The sequence below is a fragment of the Spinacia oleracea genome, chromosome 3, assembly GCF_020520425.1.
Source record: "Spinacia oleracea cultivar Varoflay chromosome 3, BTI_SOV_V1, whole genome shotgun sequence".
NCBI lineage: Eukaryota > Viridiplantae > Streptophyta > Magnoliopsida > Caryophyllales > Amaranthaceae > Spinacia > Spinacia oleracea.
This window is the reverse complement of record NC_079489.1, coordinates 12,395,284-12,416,618: the sequence shown is the minus strand read 5'-3', so window position 1 is coordinate 12,416,618 and position 21,335 is coordinate 12,395,284. Positions and strand designations below refer to the sequence as shown.

At 36.0% G+C, this 21,335-nt stretch overlaps 1 protein-coding gene across 12 annotated transcripts; it reads right to left on the bottom strand.

Annotated features, from left to right (window-relative positions):
* Window positions 1-913: 913 nt before the first annotated feature.
* On the bottom strand, window positions 914-15,488 carry LOC110774743 (calmodulin-binding transcription activator 5). Of its 12 annotated transcripts, none has more exons than XM_021979321.2 (15): window positions 15,200-15,442; window positions 14,972-15,108; window positions 13,219-13,344; window positions 12,087-12,202; window positions 11,660-11,748; window positions 11,474-11,519; window positions 9,174-9,312; window positions 8,827-8,946; window positions 8,681-8,742; window positions 6,200-6,233; window positions 5,799-6,085; window positions 3,615-4,309; window positions 2,249-2,795; window positions 1,403-1,711; window positions 914-1,285 (listed from the first exon to the last, which is right to left on the bottom strand). In XM_021979321.2, the coding sequence occupies exons 2-15, from the start codon at window positions 15,033-15,035 to the stop codon at window positions 1,235-1,237; spliced, it is 2,685 nt and encodes an 894-aa protein (XP_021835013.2). In that variant the 5' UTR covers window positions 15,036-15,108; window positions 15,200-15,442; the 3' UTR covers window positions 914-1,234. The 12 variants fall into 12 exon arrangements, with proteins under 12 accessions (XP_021835013.2, XP_056694691.1, XP_021835012.2 ...); XM_056838713.1 differs by having other exon boundaries at window positions 8,681-8,739; XM_021979320.2 differs by having other exon boundaries at window positions 5,799-6,233; window positions 8,681-8,739; window positions 15,200-15,488.
* Window positions 15,489-21,335: the final 5,847 nt, after the last annotated feature.

The window sequence follows — 21,335 nt, the reverse complement described above, 5'->3', positions numbered from 1 at the left end:
AAAGATTTATTTATTTTTGTTGTTTGTATAAAACAAGTTGAATCAGACCAAATTTCATAGAATTCACTCTAAATTCCATAGTTTTCCGGACACCTAAGAAGGGCGGCGTGTCCCATATCAGATACTTCATCCATTCTTATTTATATGACACAATTGTACTTTCGACACTATTCACACATGTTCCTTTGACTTACTTTTGTGATTTATACATAAGAAAAAACATAGCCGTGTGGGATCTTATTAGATTCGTCTCAATAAATATTTTTAAATATCAACTTTTTATAATTTTTTCTTATCCATAATAAAAGATATTAACGTTTGAAATCGTGCATTGGCAAACGTGCCTAAATAATTGTGTCATTTAAAAAAGAATAGAGGAAGTATGTTTCACCCCACTAAAAGACAAACTAGGGATAAGACAAACATTAAAACATGTGCTATGTTTCAAAGAAAAATGTCATTTTTAAAAAACAGATGCCACTTTAAAAAACAGATACCATTTTGCAAAACGGATGCCATTTTCCAAAAAAATTAATTTAGCATTTGTCTTTAGCCTATTTTATAGTTTAGTAGGGTGATATGTTTTTGTAAAAACATATATGAGATGGATTTATACTTCCTCGACACCTAAGTGGCTAAGACTATATTTTGCGCTCCTATTTAAGCAAAAAAATAGCAAAACAGTACAGCAGTGTCATAATTTGTTTTGTTAATATTCCCACAAATGGTATGATGTATGAAAGCCTTGCATTATTAGGGTTGTTTTGTTAATATTCTCATAATTTGTTTTCTAACTAATTAAGCTTTGGCGGATGTTGATAAATAAAACCCCCCATCGATTTCCTTAACAAAATTTGCCATGTACTATTTACCATTTTGCTACTATTACAATAGCGGAAAGCACCCGCACAAAGACTGGACGACCATAATGGAATATATGGGGCATCACTAAGTTTTTACAGCTGAAGAGGAATCAAGCATTACATCCTCCAACAGTCATCTTACACAGTACACGATTTCCCTCCAAACAAAAGAAAACATAACTAGGAACTGAAAATGTCAGAGATGCGAAATCTCTGAATCGAAAATAGTAATGTAAGGGGCAAACTGACCAATTCTACATATCTACATCTTTACAAGACATGTACAGAGCTGAAACCAGCATCGTTTTCCCCCTTATAATAACCATATTATGCTCCCGCGTCAACAAATCTCTGAGTGCAGCTTCATTACGCTACATTTCGTTCATAAAGCCATTTGGATTAACTGAATCTTCAAATTCAAGCTGCAGACAATCAAAATATAGCATAGTCATCAATTGTTAACATCATTTTGCAGTCTTTGGCCAGTTTTCCAAAAAATAAAAAAATTTGAAAAGGATGTTGAAAGTGTACGCACGAACCTGTGCTTGTGTATGAGCCAATTTCATCCTTCGATATTCTTGCTGTGCCTGCTTTGAACGGAACATAGACTGTACACGCACCACAGCTTTTTCAACACGCTCCTCAGCTTGTTTTCTGCTAGCTCGATAGAAATCTTCCTCTGTATCACTTTCTTGTCTCTGATCATCAACAGGCTCCTGAATTTCAACCTTAAGACCACGGAAGCCTTTCCTCCTCAGTCTCCACCGCAGTATGGCTTTCTCCAGCACCCCAACTGACCAAACAAACTTTTGGTACTGCTGCCGCAAAAGGAAGCCCCTGAATGCAGCCTGAATTTAGGAGAAAATATCAGACTATCTCATTTATTTGACCAGTATGAAAAGAAACTAATACGAAGTAGTACAGAACAATTACAATGTACTCAAAGGTGAGCTAAAGACTTGGACACTGGCAGTAAGGAACTAAGGATCAAACACAATGTTTGATGTTCAAGTAGTATGCTGCCTAAAAGTATCTCGGATAATTTGCTATAAAACCAACAAGAAAAAAGTATCGCAACTTCTTTACAATTATATATTTCTCCATGGTCTCCATCATATCAAATGATTCAAGTATAGTAGGACCTTCAAGAGGGTTGGGGGCTTGGATACCAATGAACATATGAAGTCATAAACTTATTCCTAAACTTCATCAACAGAGAAAATAAAAGCGACGGCATGTGATCCATCTTTGCCAGGTGAAATTAGCTCTTCCAACATTCAAAAGATTATGAGAAGGGATCACATATAATTTCTCTCACCTCCGATGAGCAACTCCTGATCTAATCTGTATGACAGCATGAATGAGCATCAAAATCTAGCATTTACCTGAATCTTGATAACTTTTCGTCGCATATTGAGGAAATCTTTACGAAGTTTCCAAGTACGGAATCTATGCTGTATGCGAAGAGCGGCAGCCATCTGCTTCCGTAATTCGTAGTTTCGAAAAGCATGCTGTATCTTCATTGCTGCAACAATATATTGTGCTTCAGTCTCTGGATTCAAGAACTCGACAATTTTACTCCTCTGCTTAAGTGTTTGCTCCCTAAAAGCAACTTGTATGCGTGCAGCAGCATCTGCTGCTGTGCGATAAGCTGTCAGAGTATCCTTTAGATCGAGTTCCTCTTCAGTTATGTTGTTGGCATTGGAAGTCTCGTAAGTTTGGGTTTCAAGTGAGCCACCAGCATTTCCTGCAATCCTCATATCTTCAAATTGCTGAACCAAGGCCTTTTCGGAAAGATAAGCAGCTAAGCCCTCAAAACCCTGCTTAGCTGCAAGATCAGCAGATGTGCATCCACCAGGGTTTTCAGAAGTTGGATCCGTAACCAAGTTTGGCTTCGCTCTAGCAGAAAGAAGAGCAGCAACCATTTTCTCCCTGTAAAGCAAATTTTTGGAGCCAATCATAAAAATGACTAACCATACTGCTTCAAAATCATAGAGTAAGTTATCTTGTCAAAAACGCGGTATGATCAAAATCTCAGGTTTCCTGTGTAAATGGAGCAGTAAATTCTGGAGGGAAGAATTTGCGCTGTAAATGACAACAGGAAGGAGATGAAGAATCCATTCTGGGAAAGAAGGACCTTTGAAGCTCAATCCATTGTATTTAAGGTCAGCAGTTGGTATGTTCAACAAGTATTTCACTACAGTGTAAGAACTTGATCATGAGTTATGACACTTCACAAATCTTACCCTTAGACCAGGCTAAGTCATTGAAGTGTAAATCAGTTCAATATAGTTTGCACCAACCTTCAAAAGGAACTGAAGCCTTTTTTATCTTAACCGACTTGGACATTTACATAATTTTATGCAAAAACAGAAAAAGCCCTGGGTCTTTAGAGACAAAGTAGAATCAGGTTTTAACACTTGTAAAGCTTTCCACTCGGTAATATATTTTATGGAATGAAGTTCACATAATTCAAACGGAATTCCCTAAGGAATATCCGTAGGTAGTGAATCTCAATTAGTGAAAATTTGTTCTTCATTCAACTTCATTACCGCACAAGCTCTAATGTTTGCTGACGGAGTTGCAAACTTGCACAACTTATGGAAGATACACGTTAAAACTACAGACAATATTCCTATTTGGCTTAAGTAATTAACTTGTACAAACAAGCCAAAATAATGTATGATTGATGCATAAGCTCATCAGCATTTAGAAAACATAAAGCAATTCAATATAAATGGTTTGACATACCTCCCATAGTATGCAGCCCAATGAAGAGCCGTCCATCCAAACTTATCTCTGAAGTCCAATGATAGGCCACAGCAAGAAAATGGATAGACTGCCCATGTGTAATCAAGGATAGCACACAAATGCAGAACTCCCTGACCTTCAGCATCACGTTCAGAAATTTTACTCCCACCAACTACTCTTTCCAACAACCATTCCTTGAGCCTGCTTTTCATAGAGAGTTCAAACAAATTGTCTTTAGCTCGTTCAAATGTGATCTTACCACTTTCTGTAAGTTTGGTGAAGTATGCCCAACTATCAGCAGTATTTGAGTATTTTAGAGCAAACTTTTTCCCCTCCTTCAGAGCACTCTGTGATACTTTGCTAGATAGAATGTCAAGACTCTTGGAGGTGGTAAAAAGCAAATAAGCGAGTCTCATTTGTATCCGGAACATATCCCACTGAGACTTGTCCTGCCTAACAACTGGATTAGTCATTGCAGGGGAACGGAACTCAAAAGTGAGCACTTGACTTATGGGTGTGCTACAGTCAATGCTCAAATAAAAGTTCACTGATCCAGGGCTCTGTGGCGAAACCATACAACGAAACACACCAACTTGTATAATTTCAGCAGGAACACATGTGTCACCACACACACAATATACAGTAGCCTTTGCTAATTGTCGATATTCTTGATGATAGAACCCAACCACTAATATCTGCAGCAAATAAGATAAAGGTTCATCAATGGCCAAAACAGGGAACAGTCAACATTCAGTAGAACGAAGCATGAATGATCGAATGTTTTGACAGCAACAGGTAATATTGAAGTACAGAGTTTTCAGCAAGTCCGATCACTCATCCTATGTTGGCTTGTGCCAATTAGACAGTCCCGATCTGTCTATCAGTAGAAACGTAGTTAATTCTTGACAATAACAGCTGCAAAGAGGTCATTCACATTGGTAACTACTGTAATAAACAAGTTTTTGTCTAGAAAAGAAAAATTAGTTTGACAGTGGGCGTAGAGCCGTAGATGAATACAACATGATGAATTCTTTATGTCAGTTCTCCAAAGCATCTTGATGTGTCTGCAGTGTATTTATAGGGAGTTCTCCAACAAAAAGCAAGAGGCAGTATATCTTCATGAAATAAGCTTTTGTTAATATAAACGGAGTATAAACCTCCAGATGACAAAATCTCCAGAGTCACATTGTGATTGAAAGGATGACTATCTGTAGGCCCATGGACTTTTTGCATGTGCCTAAGACTTTTGTGGCCATGCAATCCACATCATAGCTTAAAGATGTTATATTGTGCTCACAGATTTTATGTTTGCACTATCAAAAATCATGTCAAGGCAAAACCATCCAAATGCCTATGCATGCAGTGTGGTGTGTCCAGAGTATTTTGATATGAACTATAAGATCCATTATCAGGCATTATCCATGTAGAGCTAGGATGCATGCATGATTTAACCTCGAGCATTTATTGGTCTTTATGAACAAATAACTGAACATCAAGACATTACTTGCAAGTCATATCTCCTTTTATTAGTTCAGACTACAGAATTATCACAAGAAACTTTTGACACTTTGGCGGTTTGGCCCCTAGGATTGTCAGATCAAGTGCATTAGGTTAAACATTTTTTCATATCAAAATTGATCAAGATCTTACACTGAATATACTCCCCTTGTTCCTTAATGTTCTACTCACTTTCCATTTTTGAGTATTCAGTTTACTCATTTCTACTTTATTAGGGTTTTGGCAAACCCTTTTTACCATCTCTCCCCCCCCCCCCCCCCCTTCCACAATATTTACACCTTTCACTCACTGTCTCTTACTACATCCCCTTTTTCTTATACCCACCTTTCACTCACTGTCTCTTACTACGTCCACCTTTTTCTAACACCAGCTCACATTTTTCAAATATTCCCAGAAACCTGAGTCTACAGTGAGAAAAACATTAAGGGAAAACAGGAGTAATGGAGTATATGGTGCTCGCAGACTTTGAAAATAGTCTCTTAACTCTTAAGACGTTGAGAAACTAGTTATTGAATAAGCAGCCAGCAATTAAGATTAAGATACTTATGCTGAACAACTTAAGATACCTGACCTCTCCTTGGGAATAGTTCGAAAATAGTGATTATCACAGTTCAACACACATGACCTCATAAATGACATATTATGAGCATGAAAGATAACACTAACCTTTGTTTCTTCAGTTGAGTATGCCCACGTTGGTGATATATCAGTTATGCAGAAAATTTGTGCTGGGTAAGGGCCTTCATGGTTAACTGCTCCTGAAGACATAAGAGACCCATGACTAGTTTCTAAAGAAGATTCAAATGAAGGATCACCCACTGACTCAGGCGAATCAACTATAATCTCATTCATCCACTTTCCGAAGCTGTCTTGACTTTGCAAACCATCTTTTGCCATTTTGTCCGACAAATCCCCAGCACCTACTGCCCCCATACCATATATTCTTCCTTCCTCTTTTTGATGTGTTTGAACCACCGTCAAAGGAAGAAACATGTCACCCACATGAGTGACTTGTGCAAGACTAGTATCTGCAACAGGGTTCATTGAATTTCTGGAAGTAAGCATACCAGGATGAGGGTGTCCGGTCAACAAACTGCTTCCCTGAAAATGCAGGAAGTAATTGAGTTATCTCTGAATGCTCATACTAATTACTAAGAGACCACATTCAACTGCCTTAACAAACTGATACCTACTTTCTCTTAAGAGTGACTTGTACAGAAACAATTGGAACACCTATAACAACTTACTGTCAATAGATCTTTCTTTTTACCTGGCCGCAGGAATGAGACTTATTAAAGACACCAAACGTTTTCACATGGACTACATGTACAGTCCGAGTCTCTGAGATATAAAACAACCTGACCTTCCTGAGTATTAAAAATCACCTCTTCTTTTTCTTAGACACCCAGTAATGGGGATCCTCACTTCGTAACTAATAGAGCCATAGAAGCACTCCACCCACCCCTAACTTAAAATTCCAATGTAATTACTTGATTTCCACTGGGGTCATCTTATAAGTTATACTTTCTCCATCCTAAAATTGTTTCCTTTTGACTTTTTGGGTCAAAATTATAAATCTTTGGCTGTAAATCCTTACCGATATAAATATCAAAACATCAGGACTTAGATCTTACTTAGACCTGTCAAAAACCGACCCGAAAATATTGGGTCTTGAACAAGATTTTGTGACCCGTAACCCGATTTTAACCGAACCCGAACAACCCGAAAAGCAATGGGTCAAAACCCGACCGAACCCGTTTTGACCCGACCAATTAAAAATCGTTGTATTTATTGTAATATATGAGGTTACGAAGAATTTTAAGCACATTAAACACGTTGTTGTTACTTTTTTTGGGTGTAATATGTTTTTGATTTGGATTATACGTCATTTTATAGTTGAATTTGACTAATGTAAACTTGTGTATGAAAATTTGTCAATTTATGCACATATTTTATATATTTATTATCCAAATTAATGAAAATATAATACGCGTTTTAAAATCATTCAACCCGTTGGGTCAACCCGAACCCGAAAGTAATTTTTTACAAACCGACCCGTTTGACATGTCTAATCTTACTAGATCACCTCAATATATAATTAATACTAAGCATGCAATTAAAGGTATTAGTGGTCAAAGTAGTGGATTGACTACTGTAAAAGTCAAACAGGACATTATTTGAGGACCAAGGGAGTACAAGTGAAAAACCAGAGTGAGTAACTACCTGAAATACAAGATTCTATGCTAAGATTATCATATCAAACTGATAACTTCTTCAGAAACGGCGTAAAATAGAGAGAACTTCTGCAGCACCAGTGCTATGGAAATTATATTAAAACAAAGTTTTTCTACATTGTACCCTTGTAGTTCATTGATTTGTACCCAAACGTTTTAAATTCTACACATTGTACTCTTGTAGTTGGAAAATTTAATCATTTTTATCATTACCGCCACCAAATGTTAAGACGTTCCGTTATAATTTTAAAAATCAGGAACTTTCTACATTAACGTTAGGTTAGCAACAAACAAAAGGTTGATTATAATATACAAAAACCTTAGTTTGTTTAAAAAGTAATGGAACTTTTAAACGTTGGATTAACAACATGGATAAGGTTGACTATATTTCACAAGTACAGGGGTACAATGTGAAAGATTTTAAATGCATGGGTACAACATAGAAATCAAAGAAATACATGGTACAATACAGAAAAACCAAAAAAAAAAGAGTTGCAAGAGATAATAAGAAGGCATATATGCAGTGGAAGTATACAGGATATCATGAAGATGTCTAAAAGACGTTGCATAAAGTTGTTTTTTTTGTCAGAACAATATCCACCCAGGACTCTGAGACTTCCTACCTAAGATATAATCTAATCTATGACGCCTTTAATGGCTTCTGAAGACGCTCACCTTCTGCTTGATATGATGACGAGTTAAGAGGGGTCAGGTGTATTGGACTTTGCCCAATCTGAACTTGTAAAGGTTTATAATATGTCCCAACCCAAACTTAAGTACCAGCTTTAGCTCAGCCCAAAAGAGTCTGTACGGGAGTTTGTGCTTGGCAAACAGGAACGAGATAGCCTACTCTTTACAAGTAGAGGGTAGAGCTACTATAGTCTGTAATTACCCGCAGTTTAGCTAGGAATACCCAACTAATGGTTCTAGTTGCTAACAGAAGTTCAGTCATTTAAAAGGGAATAGGAAATAAAAGGGATAAGACCAAAATAACAGAAATTCTAAACTTGAGATCATCCACAAAAACGTCAGCCTTTTTTTTATATGAGGTCAAATTCAACAACAAAAGGAATCCCAATACACCCACAGGATTTGTTTATGAGCTGACGGCACTCTCTTTTCGTTTTGGGGAAGGTAAGGGAATGACATTTAAGGAATAAAGACGGCCTTCTCAAAGATGAGCTGATGAACAAGTCGAATTACTTTTATGGTTGAGAAGCAAAGTAGCTGTTAGATGCAACAAGGATAAACAAAGAAAAGAGGAAAAAAACCACATCGATTCTCAATAGCTCAACCTCAAGATCGCCTACTTACATTATTTTCTGAGCTGAACGTAGAAGGTTGCTTATCTTGTTGAAGGTATGGATTCTGTTCTGCTGGGAAAGATGCAAAGGAAAGAAAATGAGATAAGAAATTTTCTAGTTTGGCTATTGACACTGCTGTGAGAAGAGCATCATTACCTCTGGTGGTTAAAGTTGCTTCAGTGGGATTATTTGACACTAAAAGCTCATCCCAGTCAAGTGTGTTAATCTCATGCAGTCTCATATCAAGATTGTTCATACTTACACCGTCACCAAATTCTGGTAATTATTCCAGCCAAGTCAGACAGCCACAACATTACAAAAAAATTGAACAGCAAAAGGAAAAGGAGGAAACCAGAATTTCCAAGACAAGAAATGTTACAAATGAGTGGTTTTCATGAAAAAAAATTACAGAGAAAGAAATAAAGCAATTGAAAAGAACAAAGAGAAAGAAGGGGGTTAGGCAACATCTGATAGATTTTGATTTAACATTTTCCAACAACTACCTGTACGCTCTTTCATGGAAGGGTAATAAACTTGATTGACCACGCAGTCATTGCCTCTTGACAGAAGCTGAGAAGCTGAATAGTCAGTTAAGTCTGAACGGAAACTTGAATTTGTCGGCGTGCTCGGAGAAACCTGTGACTGGCAAAACCACATCTCCAAAGTAAGGGTTGCGCATTCATAAACCTCAAAACTAACAAATATGTCTTCAGATAGCACTCTCATCTTATATTGTTAAAAGCCCACATAGACGTACCATAAAGCTTCTAATTAATTGCCTTTAACGGTCTACAACTGTGACTCAACGGAAAATATATTGTCTTTATTTCATGAAGGGTAGCTTGAAATATCAACCCCATTAGAAACTTGTGCAATGGTCTAATTAAAGACCACATTTTGATCTTACCCAAACTAAAATGATACCAAACTAAAAAATGATAATCTATAAGAAAAAATCCCACACAATTAAGAACTCGGATAATGCAGGACACAAGTAAATGCCTGAAAACAAAAGATGGCACAATTTAATGATATGTTAGGCAGATGGTATCATGGTAACAGATAGTGGTGATGGTAAAAAAAAAATCAAGTAATTTTGTGAAGATATTTGTGCCAAGATTCATGGTAATGTGAGTCCATCCTCAAATACCTCGTTTTCTTCAAAAATCCATTACCATGGTAAAGACCGTACATTTCCTTACAAATAAAACAAATTCATTAGCATCCCCACAATTTATTACTACTTACCAAACAAACTGTAAAAGTATACGACCTAGTAGCAACTAGCAAGACATAGACAAACAGACCCCCTTCTTAGATCTACACCACAGTGCGCATCCATAAGTATTTTATTAATTAATAAATTCCCCGCACCATCCTTTTGGTGTGTATCGGTTAAAAACAAACGCTATCACTAGTACAGAAGACATAGATTATTATTTTTTTAATTAAATAATACTTGTAAAACTGAGACAGAATACTCGGAAAGGACACTTGTAAAACTGAGTAACTGACACAAAACCCTTAACTACTGACACGTGAAAACTCACATAAGAAACTAGAAAAATGACACTTGTAAACTGATAAAATACTTGAAAGACGACACTCATACCTCAAAAACTTGACATTAAAATTTTGAAAAATGACACATAAAATGAACATAGATAAAGTGATAAACTTGAAAACCAACACTTGTTAAACCAACAAAGTATTTGAAAAAATGACATTTTCAGCGACTTAGAAATTATGAAAAGTGACAGTTAAATGACATAGAAAACTAAAACACATTTTAAACTCACATAAACTACTTGAAAATGAACTCAAATCCAAAAAACTTATGAAGAAGGGTGGTTCTCACAGAGAACTTACCCTACATGTTTTAGCCAATATGCTTATATACTCAATTCTTATACACTCTCCCTACACATGTGTATGTGAAGGAAAATTGTCCCACATCGTAAGATTGGTAGGAAGGCGCAACCATACAAGGTTTGTGGGTTTCTCCTGCTATTGTCATGGATATAATCTCACTTCACTTGTAACGACTCTCCTGACACGAGTTTTGACCAGACCCAACAACTGGTGCCAAAGCTGGGGTAAGAATGGAATGTGCCTCAATTAGCCAAGTGTCGGAGATTGTAGCATGTGATAAGTCCAAGATGTTGCAAGCAAGAGGAAGGCGGGAGCCAAGGAAGCGGGGGGCAAGTGAGCAACTGGAGGTCTTGTGTGATCATACATACATGTGAAGAAGGACATGACAATTAGACACAAAAAGTGGTGTAACTTGATGGTGTTGGTGCAAGTCTCTGGCGGTGTTTGTATGGTTCTTTAAGATGGGATGAACCCTAGTTGATGCAGGATATAGGTAAGTAAAACAGTGATGTGACGTGGAAGAAAGAAGTCTCCTGTTTTGTGGTTGTACTAGCCAGTTCTCTGGAAGGTCATGAGAAGTGTTGTAACCATCCCCATTGGAAAACACTATATTTTTACTCCAAAAATTGGATCCTGAACTCATTTGCATTTACATAGACTCACAAGAAGCAACAAATTTTACTTAAAAAATCACTTTCAGAATATAAAAGAGATGCCAACAATTCATCATCGATAAAGGAACTCCTCTTCCCTAACCACTATCAAATTTATACCTAAAAGCTTCAACAGCTCTCCAACTTACTCGTAATATTCAACTCCCAGCTCATCTTGGCATCTAGTCAGGCTTAGTTGTGTCTTAGATGGAAAGTTAAATTCCAGAAAAAGTATAGATCTAATCTAAAGTCATTAAGTGATAATCCAAGTAACTAACCTCTTGAGTTTCACGGTAATGAACAAGCACTATGTGTTCCAAAGCCCTGGAACAAAAATGAAAATAGTAATCAGTTGTATCTGGAAAAAAAGTGGCACAAGAAAATCAATAAATGTGTGTTAGTTTAACTTCTACAAAATTTTCAATTTGTGAATCAGTAAGCTTTATGCTTCAAAACGTACATACTTATCAAGCAACCAGTAACACCTGCGGACGAATTTTGGGTTATCTTCACCATGAGCATAGTACACATGTATTCTTTCTTCAGTGCCGACCTGAAAAAAGGACGGAAACATAAGAAAAGGAAACATCAAGTTGATTATATTCCCTGCTAAATCTGTATGGAAAACATCAAGTTGGCAACAAAAATCTTCCCTGCTAAAAATCTATGGAATTATGAAAAACAAAGCACTGAGCCGTGAGTCCTTAGCCGACTATGTGAGTTGGTACCTTGTTCTCCTAATGAAAACATCCATGATACCCCATTCACAAATAATTATTGAGGTTCAAAATTTCCGGTAATGACGTTTGACTTATGACAAAGGGAAGAGGAACATCAACACCAAATTTCATCATTCTATTAATACAATTTCAATAAATTGAAAATTCTCACTTTGAGGTGTTCATGAGCTTCTTTGACAGTTTTTCCATCTTTTTTCTTCTTCCAATTGTGACCATCTTTCCGAAAATTACGCAGCTTTTTACGATCAAATAACACGATTGTGCCACCTGTAAAAAATTTCAAATCAATAAATATAGTAAAAACATCCACTGTGGCAAGAATTATCTAAATACAGGGTCGTATTATCTTATACTATCTATGCAGACAATTGCAACACCAGATAATTACATTATGATCATGGTACAATCAACAAAACTATAACAAGAATGTCTCTCACGTGCCTAGAGAAAATATATTGAATTACAGCTGTTACCATCATAAGTAGCTAAGTTCAATGACAACATAACGAAAAATGTGACAAGTAAGCCCCAAGACTTCACTCACATGTGCAAATTAGCCCCCTAACTCTTAATTATAGCAAATTAGACTGACTGCTTTGAAAATTGTGCAATTTAAGTCTTAAGTCACGTTTACCGGTCAGATTTAATCTGAATACACATAACCCACCGGAAAACCGCCTTATTTTACTTACCCATAAATAAAACCTAAAAGTCCCAGAAAATCAATTCCTCTGAATCAATTAACACTCAAAAGCCCCAGAAATTCTAGCGCGTATAGGAGTTAAACACATCTCAATAACCATGGCTCACAAGTTATCACCACTGATAAGTTGATTTTACATTTTATGCATGGATATCTAATGGTACTTTCTTTAGTTTCTTATAATTGATAAGCAGGCTTTTTGTAAACATGGATTTGCTATAAGTTTTTATTTAGTTTTACATTTTATTATTTATTCATTAAGAAACATGAACATCCCGAAGTGGAATAACATGCAAACACTTCGGGACAGAATTACTTCATATTTATATACTTGCTTGAAATCTCTCGGACACAAGACTTAAAAGATACTTGCTTGAAATCCATGCTATAATGCTTGAAATCTCTCAGGTGGATTTACTCACAGTTTACCAATTCTAAGGTTACTCACGAATCTAATCTAAAATTCTAAACCAGCTGTTTTGACAAAAAATATCTGGAATGCAAGACTTAAAAGATGGTTGATTAAATTCTAGCTGCATTGGATGAGCTCACCAAAAAAAATACAGAAGAAGGCAGCTACCTCTTGGTAAGCTCACTGGTTTCACATGGATGGTGAAATTAGTATAGTTAAACAGTATAGCATGGATCTCATTGGGTCGAAGCCACCTGCTTTTGGCTTCCTTCATTATGTTTGGGACATCCAAATCTGTCAACAAAAGAGAAGCTAAGTAGGATGCAAAACCTTATACCAGAACCAGTACTTCAAATATCATCTTAACTGATAAGCTTTGAGAAGGCATGCCTGAACCAAAATTACAAGAGAGGAACTTCTAATCAAAAAGCGATAATAGATAACTGCATACAAACTAGCTCAACTACGAAAAGCAGAGTTCGTGCACTTGCATCAGAATATGGGTCCATCACATTCAGCATCTTTCATAGTAGATCATATTTTTTGTCTTCTACCTGAGCCTTTCCTGACCACCCTTCCACGAACTAAACAATGCAATCAGATCATACTAATGGGTTCTTCCATACTTGACAAAGTTCATGGAATCAACTTTGTGCCCAACATTCAAGAATTCATAGCACCACAGAACCATCTATGCACTATTAGACTACCATTGCAATAGTCCAAAGATAAGGTAGCACATGGAAAAGGCATATGTTTTGCAATATCCACGCATTAAATCATACATAAATGTTCTTGATTTTCTCGGTATCAGTGAAAATTGATATAGAGAAGCAATGAAGGGTAGCAAAGGTATGATAAAGCCTCAAACATACTTGTCTTTTAAAATTATAGAGACATTTCTTGGACGGGCCATGGGCGGATCCACCCACAGGTTACACTTTCGATAAAGTGGCTACCACTATCATAGTATCAAATACAGTAACCTAAAACACTCAATACATTCCAACAGCAGGAATCTATTACCTTTTCTTACAAATTAAAGAAAATTCCAAATGTTTGATTACAAGGTAAGAAGACCATCTACACCCTTCGAGCTCAATGAGATTTCAGATAAATGGAATATAGACATCCAGACTCCAACAACAAGTTTAAGTTACAGGTAAGCTGGTTGGGGCTTCAGACCAAAGGGTGTGAAAATCATATCTACCATTTGCTTGCATCGGTAACAAGCAATGAGCATTGGACAAAAACTTGGGAAGGTGCGGAATTTTTAGTAAATCGAGCACTACAAATACGCGTTAATCACCAACTAATCATCCCTATCATGCTTGTAACATGATAGTCCTGCGATGAGCCAACAATGTATTGTCTCATAGAGTCATAGGCATTAACCAACCTCTAGCAACCCCCCTCCCCCACCTAATCCCTAAATGGAGTCGGCATCATATGATTTATTCACTGCCTTCATTTTTCCTTCTATCCCTTTATTTCCTACACATCCACTTAAACTCAGGCCGAATTCCTCATTCTACAGAATCTCGCGACTGAAACCGATATCATCAACTACAGCAAGTTCAAAGGTTCAGAAATTGACTGTCTTCTCAGAATTCTCACAAGTCACCAGTAGCAGGAACAGCTACAATTTTGCAGAAATCGATCCCTTGTAAAATTCAACCATAGACAATACACAAATACAGTTGATGATGATCACACCAAAATTAATAACCCTGAAACTATATTTAAATCAAGTAAACCAAAATAATTTCTTTCTTTCCTACAAAAAAAATGAACAGAAAAAGGGGGAAAAGAACAAGAAAAAAAAATTCAAACATAAATTACAATATTATTATACAGCAATAAAGAACCAAAAATGACATCACGAACCATTAAATCCAGCAAAATAATAATAATCAAATACCTTCCATGGTGCGAAAACCATGAATATCATAACCCCCAAGTCCGCCATTAAAACCGCTCTCCATGATGAGAATCAACCCCTTTTGCAGCAATTCAGACTATACCCAGATGATAATTTGCAGAATCATTAATACCCAGCTGAAAATAATTGTCGATGTCGGCTGAAATGATAAATTGATTTGTACTAAAAAAAAAATTACAAAAACAATTTGAAGGGTAAAAGAAGTACCAGTTCACCAGTACGAGCCAATCAAGGGCAAGAACAATAAGAAATTCTTGATCTGATTAAAAAGAATATTAAAAAAAGGATACTCGATTTTATTTTTTATCTGCAGATAGAAAATTCAAAGAAATGAAAAGAAATGTCGAGGATTTTGGAGGGTTTATATATGGAGTAACGCCCCAAACTTCAGCATGGCTGACCGAACCGGGGTGCCGTACTCTTCCGTCTAGAGCCTGCAATCTTTGGCACGATCGAATTCGACACAGCACGAGCACGACCCATTTTAATACTTTCTTCTGTCGCGAAAATATCGCACTATTTGTTTGTTACACTATCTATATTACGACTTTAGCCTTTTTTTTTATCCGTACATAAAGAAATTTTAGTCATTTGAGATCATGTTAGATTCGTGTCTATATACATTTTCTATATTTTTTTTTTTATAATTGCACACGATTTGAGATATTAAGAGTCAAAGTAATTGTTATAGGAATAAAAGTCAACCATGGTGCGATATTTCCGGAACGGAGAAAGTATGTTTTTTTTCTTTTTGTGTTAGCACCATAGATAAAAAAAGCGGTATCGGTCACGATCGCGGGATCGGTCGCGGAGTCTCGGTAAAGGAAATGATGCGTTAGTCGCGGACCGTATCGCGGTTGTCGCGTAGGAATTTGAAATTTGAAAAAGTAGCCCCATGTCAGCCCCATTCACTACCTACCCTAGTCCCCCTCCCCTAAACCATACACGTGACATAATTAAAATGAGTTTCTTTGTCTACCTTCTCTCTCCTCTCTTGTTTTAGATTTGAAAATGGAGTTCTCTACTCGATTTCAATGGAGTGTCTCCATTTCTTTCCTTTTCCCCATTCTTTTTGTCGAAAACATGGGGAATTCGGCTGAAAACCGAGTAGATGTGAGGTTTATAACGCTTAATGCGGACAAAATTCGTTCGGATCGGTTGAACCGGCCGAGATCTCTCCGTTTTTAACACCTTTACAACTCGGATATCTCGTATCGCCAACCTCCAAAACCTTGTTAACTCGGGCGATACGAGTTAACTCGGGCGAGTTTTTACACCATGGTTAGCACCCGGTTCGCCCTTATGGTGAATTCGGATTCGGGGCGATTTCTGGGTGGATAAGTTTCAGTCCCCTCCTAATTGTTGTTGCGAGGATCTAATACAGGTTCTCGCTTCCAAGTTCAGCCTCAATCACCACTAAAACAACAGACAATTAGTATTTTGATGTGTTGTGAATAACTAGAAATGAACGTGACACTTAACAAGATACTACATATTTGTTATCTTTTGAATATTTGTTAACAAGTACCACCTCTGTCAAAAAAAGTATTTTCACATTTTATTTTTGGTAAAAGGTTACAAATACACCATTATTGTATTACTCTGTATTTTGTCTACCACAATTTACCCACTTACAATATTTTAGTGGTCACTTGTAATGCCAAGTGAAGAATTGTCACTCTTTTCATTCTCCCTACAATATTTCCCCACTTTTACACACTCTCTCCCGCGTTGTCACAATATCACGTTGCCTTAGTTACCATACAGATAATAATAATAATAATAATAATAATAATAATAATAATAATAATAATAATAATAATAATAATAATAATAATAATAATAAGATTGTATCTCGACTCCCCTCCAATTTCTTGTATTTTATTTGATCTTTGTAGCTTGTTAAGCTTGTAACGTTTTGGTGATTTCCCAATAATAATAATAATAATAATAATAATAATTGTTTACATCTTTCTGAAATGCATGTAGTACATAGTACGACATGATACATTTCTTCCGTTCTTTAAATGATAAATTTAACTTTATAAACGATACATTAAATATTGTTTGCAATACCATTAATGGATTTGAACTGCCGTAGTACTATGGCGGTAAGCCGGTCCCTCCATAGTTCCAGGCATTTCTCAATGTCAAATTGTCAATGCATACAAGGTTATACTTTACTGATTTGATAGCCCACTCTTTATTATGCCAAATATTTCGATTTTCTTGTGCAATAAATTCTCTCACTTTATAATAATATTGCTTATCGTATTGTCTATGAATCGTTTTAGCATCATACGCATAAGACCTTTGATGATATTATTAAAAAAAAAACATAACTATTCAATGACAAATTGTAGTTATTTGATTAGAAAACGTAACTATTTAATTAGAAAGTATAATTAATTGAAAATAAATGCTCCGCATTTGATTACAAGTTATGGAGTATTTTATTAGAAAGTACAACTATTTGCCAAGAAGTTGGTCTTATACATAAAACTGTCATGTATGAGTTTTATATCTTTTAGTCATTGTACGACAAGTGCATAATTGGGAACATAACGACAATAAAATAAATATACTTATATGAAAAAATCAAATAAAATATATAATAGTTTATGTAACGGATTTATCCATTATAGATATAAAAATAATTAAGGCGAATGTCGGTTTGATAGAGATTAGAGAGGGACTTGAAGGAAAAGAAAAGAAAGGAAGACTAAATTGCGTCATTGATTCATTTCTCATATTTGGTTTCAGAAAGTATATAGGATTTGATAGAAAAAAGGATTTGATAGAAAAAGGTAAGGGATTAGAAGGAAAGTTTCTTCATAAAAAATTTCTCTTTCCTTTTGATGTACTTGTAATTTGCACATCTTTAATAGCCAATTAGGGTCTCTTTTATGTACATATTAACGTAGTTTAGTTGCATATAAAGCAAATCCCATTCCTTTGTTTTTCTTTGCTTGTTTCCTATGGAGAGATCCTCTCTTCCTATTTCCAGGTCAAGTCAAAACGACGCATTGGAATAAGGAGTCCTGCAAATCCAAAAGAAAAAAAAGCTACATCCATGAGGAACGAGCGTTGCCTCGAGGCTTCCTAGCTTCCCTCTCATCACCATCTATAAAGGGCATACATGAATGAGGAGTTAAAATAAAAATCTCCCATAAGGTCAATTATATGGGCCAAGGAAGCATTTATGCAAAGGAGAAACACCTCGGATAGTTTGAAGTCGTTGCATAAAGATTCGGGAGAGTACTTAAACAAGGGTAAACTTTAAGGTGATTCTAGTTGGAGGTGATATCTTATCTCAATAGCTTTCCAACGAGTGGTCACACGCCCTTTTTTGGTGAGTAGAAATGGAGTTATGACGTTTTTAAGGGAAGTGGTACATCGCAGGCCGATGCACGGATCGTGCAACTTTCTCAAGGTCGTGCAGGCAGTTGCTCTTGAGAAAATCTCAAGTTGAGGTCGTGCAACTCTTGCACGACTTGTGCAAGACCAGATGAAGCCCGTGCAAAGCATGTCGTAAACCTACTTTTTGGGCACATGTTCCCCTTAGTATAAATACAAGTTAGGCTACCCTTAAGCCCCACATGTGCGGAGTGTGTCTTAGGTTTTATTTTCAATTATTTTTCTTTCGCTCTTAGTGACACACTCTCACCACCTTTATTGCTTGTATTTTATCTCTTAATTAGCTTAATGTGTCTTTTAATTTTTGCACGTTTGGGAGCAAGATCTCCTCTTTCAATTCAAGTAATATCTTTTGTTTACATGCTTAGTTTCTTTATAGCTTTTATGCATTTTATTTAGTTCAATTTCTGAGCTTTTTACTTAATGATTTGAGGTTGGGTTTCTTTACCCAATTTGATATGTTCTTGGTGTTCATCTTCAAATTCATCTTTTAGGTTGAGTTTCTTTACCCAAAATAGAAAGTCATGTTTTCATGTATGATCTGCTTAGATCTTCTAGGTTTAAGTGCTACTATGTGTGAGTAGTTTCCTTAGGCCTAGGGGTTAAGTGACCTCTAGTATAATATATTATGGTATGATTTCTCTCTCTCTCCTTTTGTATGTAAGTTTGGTGCTTGTTGGCTTTGCTAGTTGTTGTGGGATTATGTCCTTGATTGAGATGGGTGTATGAGCATGCGAGATGGAATTAGGTTGGTCTTTCTTGTTTGTTTCCTTGTTCCAAACCCCAAGAAAATGTGTGATTCGTGTGCTATATATAGTTATCATCCTAGATGGGCATTGAACACGGAGTCGTTGACACCGAAAACGCTCCCTTAACACGGGAAAGCGCCCGTTCTTCGTGTCGACCCTAGGTGTAACACCCCGACAATTCTCTCTTTTCTAAAATAACCTTTTAATATAAAACATAGAGAATTATCAAAGTATTATCGCCCGTGTGAAAACGTTACGGCTTATTCAGAATTTTGCAGCGGAAAACATAAAACTAACTTTTAGGTTCATAAATAATCTATTACATATTAGGTCCAAACCAATTAACTGAATTAAAGAAATACGAATAGTACGACAAATTTCAAATCCAAGTTAACAAATTAAATCACTTAATTAAACGAATAGAACTACAAGCTCTCTAATCCCGATCCCAATGATGCATCATCTTCAAACTTGTAGATGGGCAACGCTTATTGATCCTTAGAGACTGCTCACCAAAGATGGGTCATCACAGGATCGATAAGGCATAGCCATGATCAACACACACAAACAAAGCACGTAATCAGCAAAGCTGAGTACTACATACTAAAACAACAACGATCCTAGCATGATACTATCAAACCAACAACCCTAACATGATACTAATAAATATAAGTAAGGACAGGCAAAACATAATAAATTGACGATTATACTTGACTAGACTAAGCTAGGCTTAATAACCATAATATTATTTTAGTTGAAATAGACAATGGACCGAGTTGACCATCCAGAAGTCTTCACTAAGGAAGACGAGGTACGGGCGCGACTCCGTAACCTCAGTGACCTGCGATATCGAGGAACGTTTAAATAAAAATAGGACACGGTGATCAATCCGGTCCCAGAAAAGGCCATGGGCTACCACCATGAACCCCAACTCCTGTTTGTCCGTCACTTCAGACGTGCACAGTCTAAAGCTATTGCTATTCAGTTTCACTTTACATGATTTACAAATTGAGATTCCGTTATGACTCAACCATTACATAAGACAGACAATTCACATTTGTTCACAACTGTTTTTATCTTGGAATTAAGTAAGTGATCATAAAAGCATCAATCAAGACTCATTCCAACTTAACCCACCTTTCCTTTAACCATGAGCAACCCTGTATATGGGCATAAAGTTTCAACTTACTAAACAAGGTCCTCCGCCCTTATAAAGTAGTGAAAAGATAGAAAGGGAACAACAACCAATTGATCCAACCCAATCATATAGAATAATCTAGTGTCCCCAACCAACATGTTTGTATCAAACATCCATACTAACATGTTACAGTTCTTATAGTGCAAAATAAGTTCAATAAGTTTGTCCAACAGTATTAAACATGCACATTCAATATAACCAAGTTCGTCCATAATATCAGCATCGCCAAGTTCAACAATAATATCAACATAACCAAGTTCAACAACAAGATTCAACATGGTTTCAACAATTAGCACACATTCCAAGCACACAGGTATGTACGTACCTTGTGTAAACAAACTGATAGGCCACTTTAACACTTTCAAAAGTCGCCTAAAGAGAATTCTCCGCCTAAAACAACCAACAAATAATCCCAATAAATTCCTAATCATTGACAACCATAAGAAAGCATTCTAAATGCATCCTAAACATATTTAGAACTTTCCCCAATATCAAAACTTAAACATTTGATTTCCTAGAATCATGATTATTGAATTAGTGATTGAAATTCGTTGAAAACTTTTGCAAACATCGTACTTTAAATTTTCAGCAATATAATTTCATTTAAAAGCTTCACCATGGTCAATCTACGTTCCTAGTATCTCAACACAACCAATTCAATGATCCATACTCAACCCATCATGATTAATAATCATAAAAACCTTGAATTTCATACTTTAAATAATCAAAAATCAATATTTCAATGTAATTAGATAATCTGAAAATTAATAACTTTATTATAAAATCCATATAATCTCAAATTTATAATTTAAATCACAAAAACTGAAAATTAATTCGTTTATAATCTCAACCCAAATCTGAAAATCATGTTCAAACCATAAAAATTATAAATTTATTATCAAGAACATAATTTAAATTAACAATTATAATTAATTAAAATAATTAGTTACTTAGGGTTTAAGAAATAACCAATTCAATA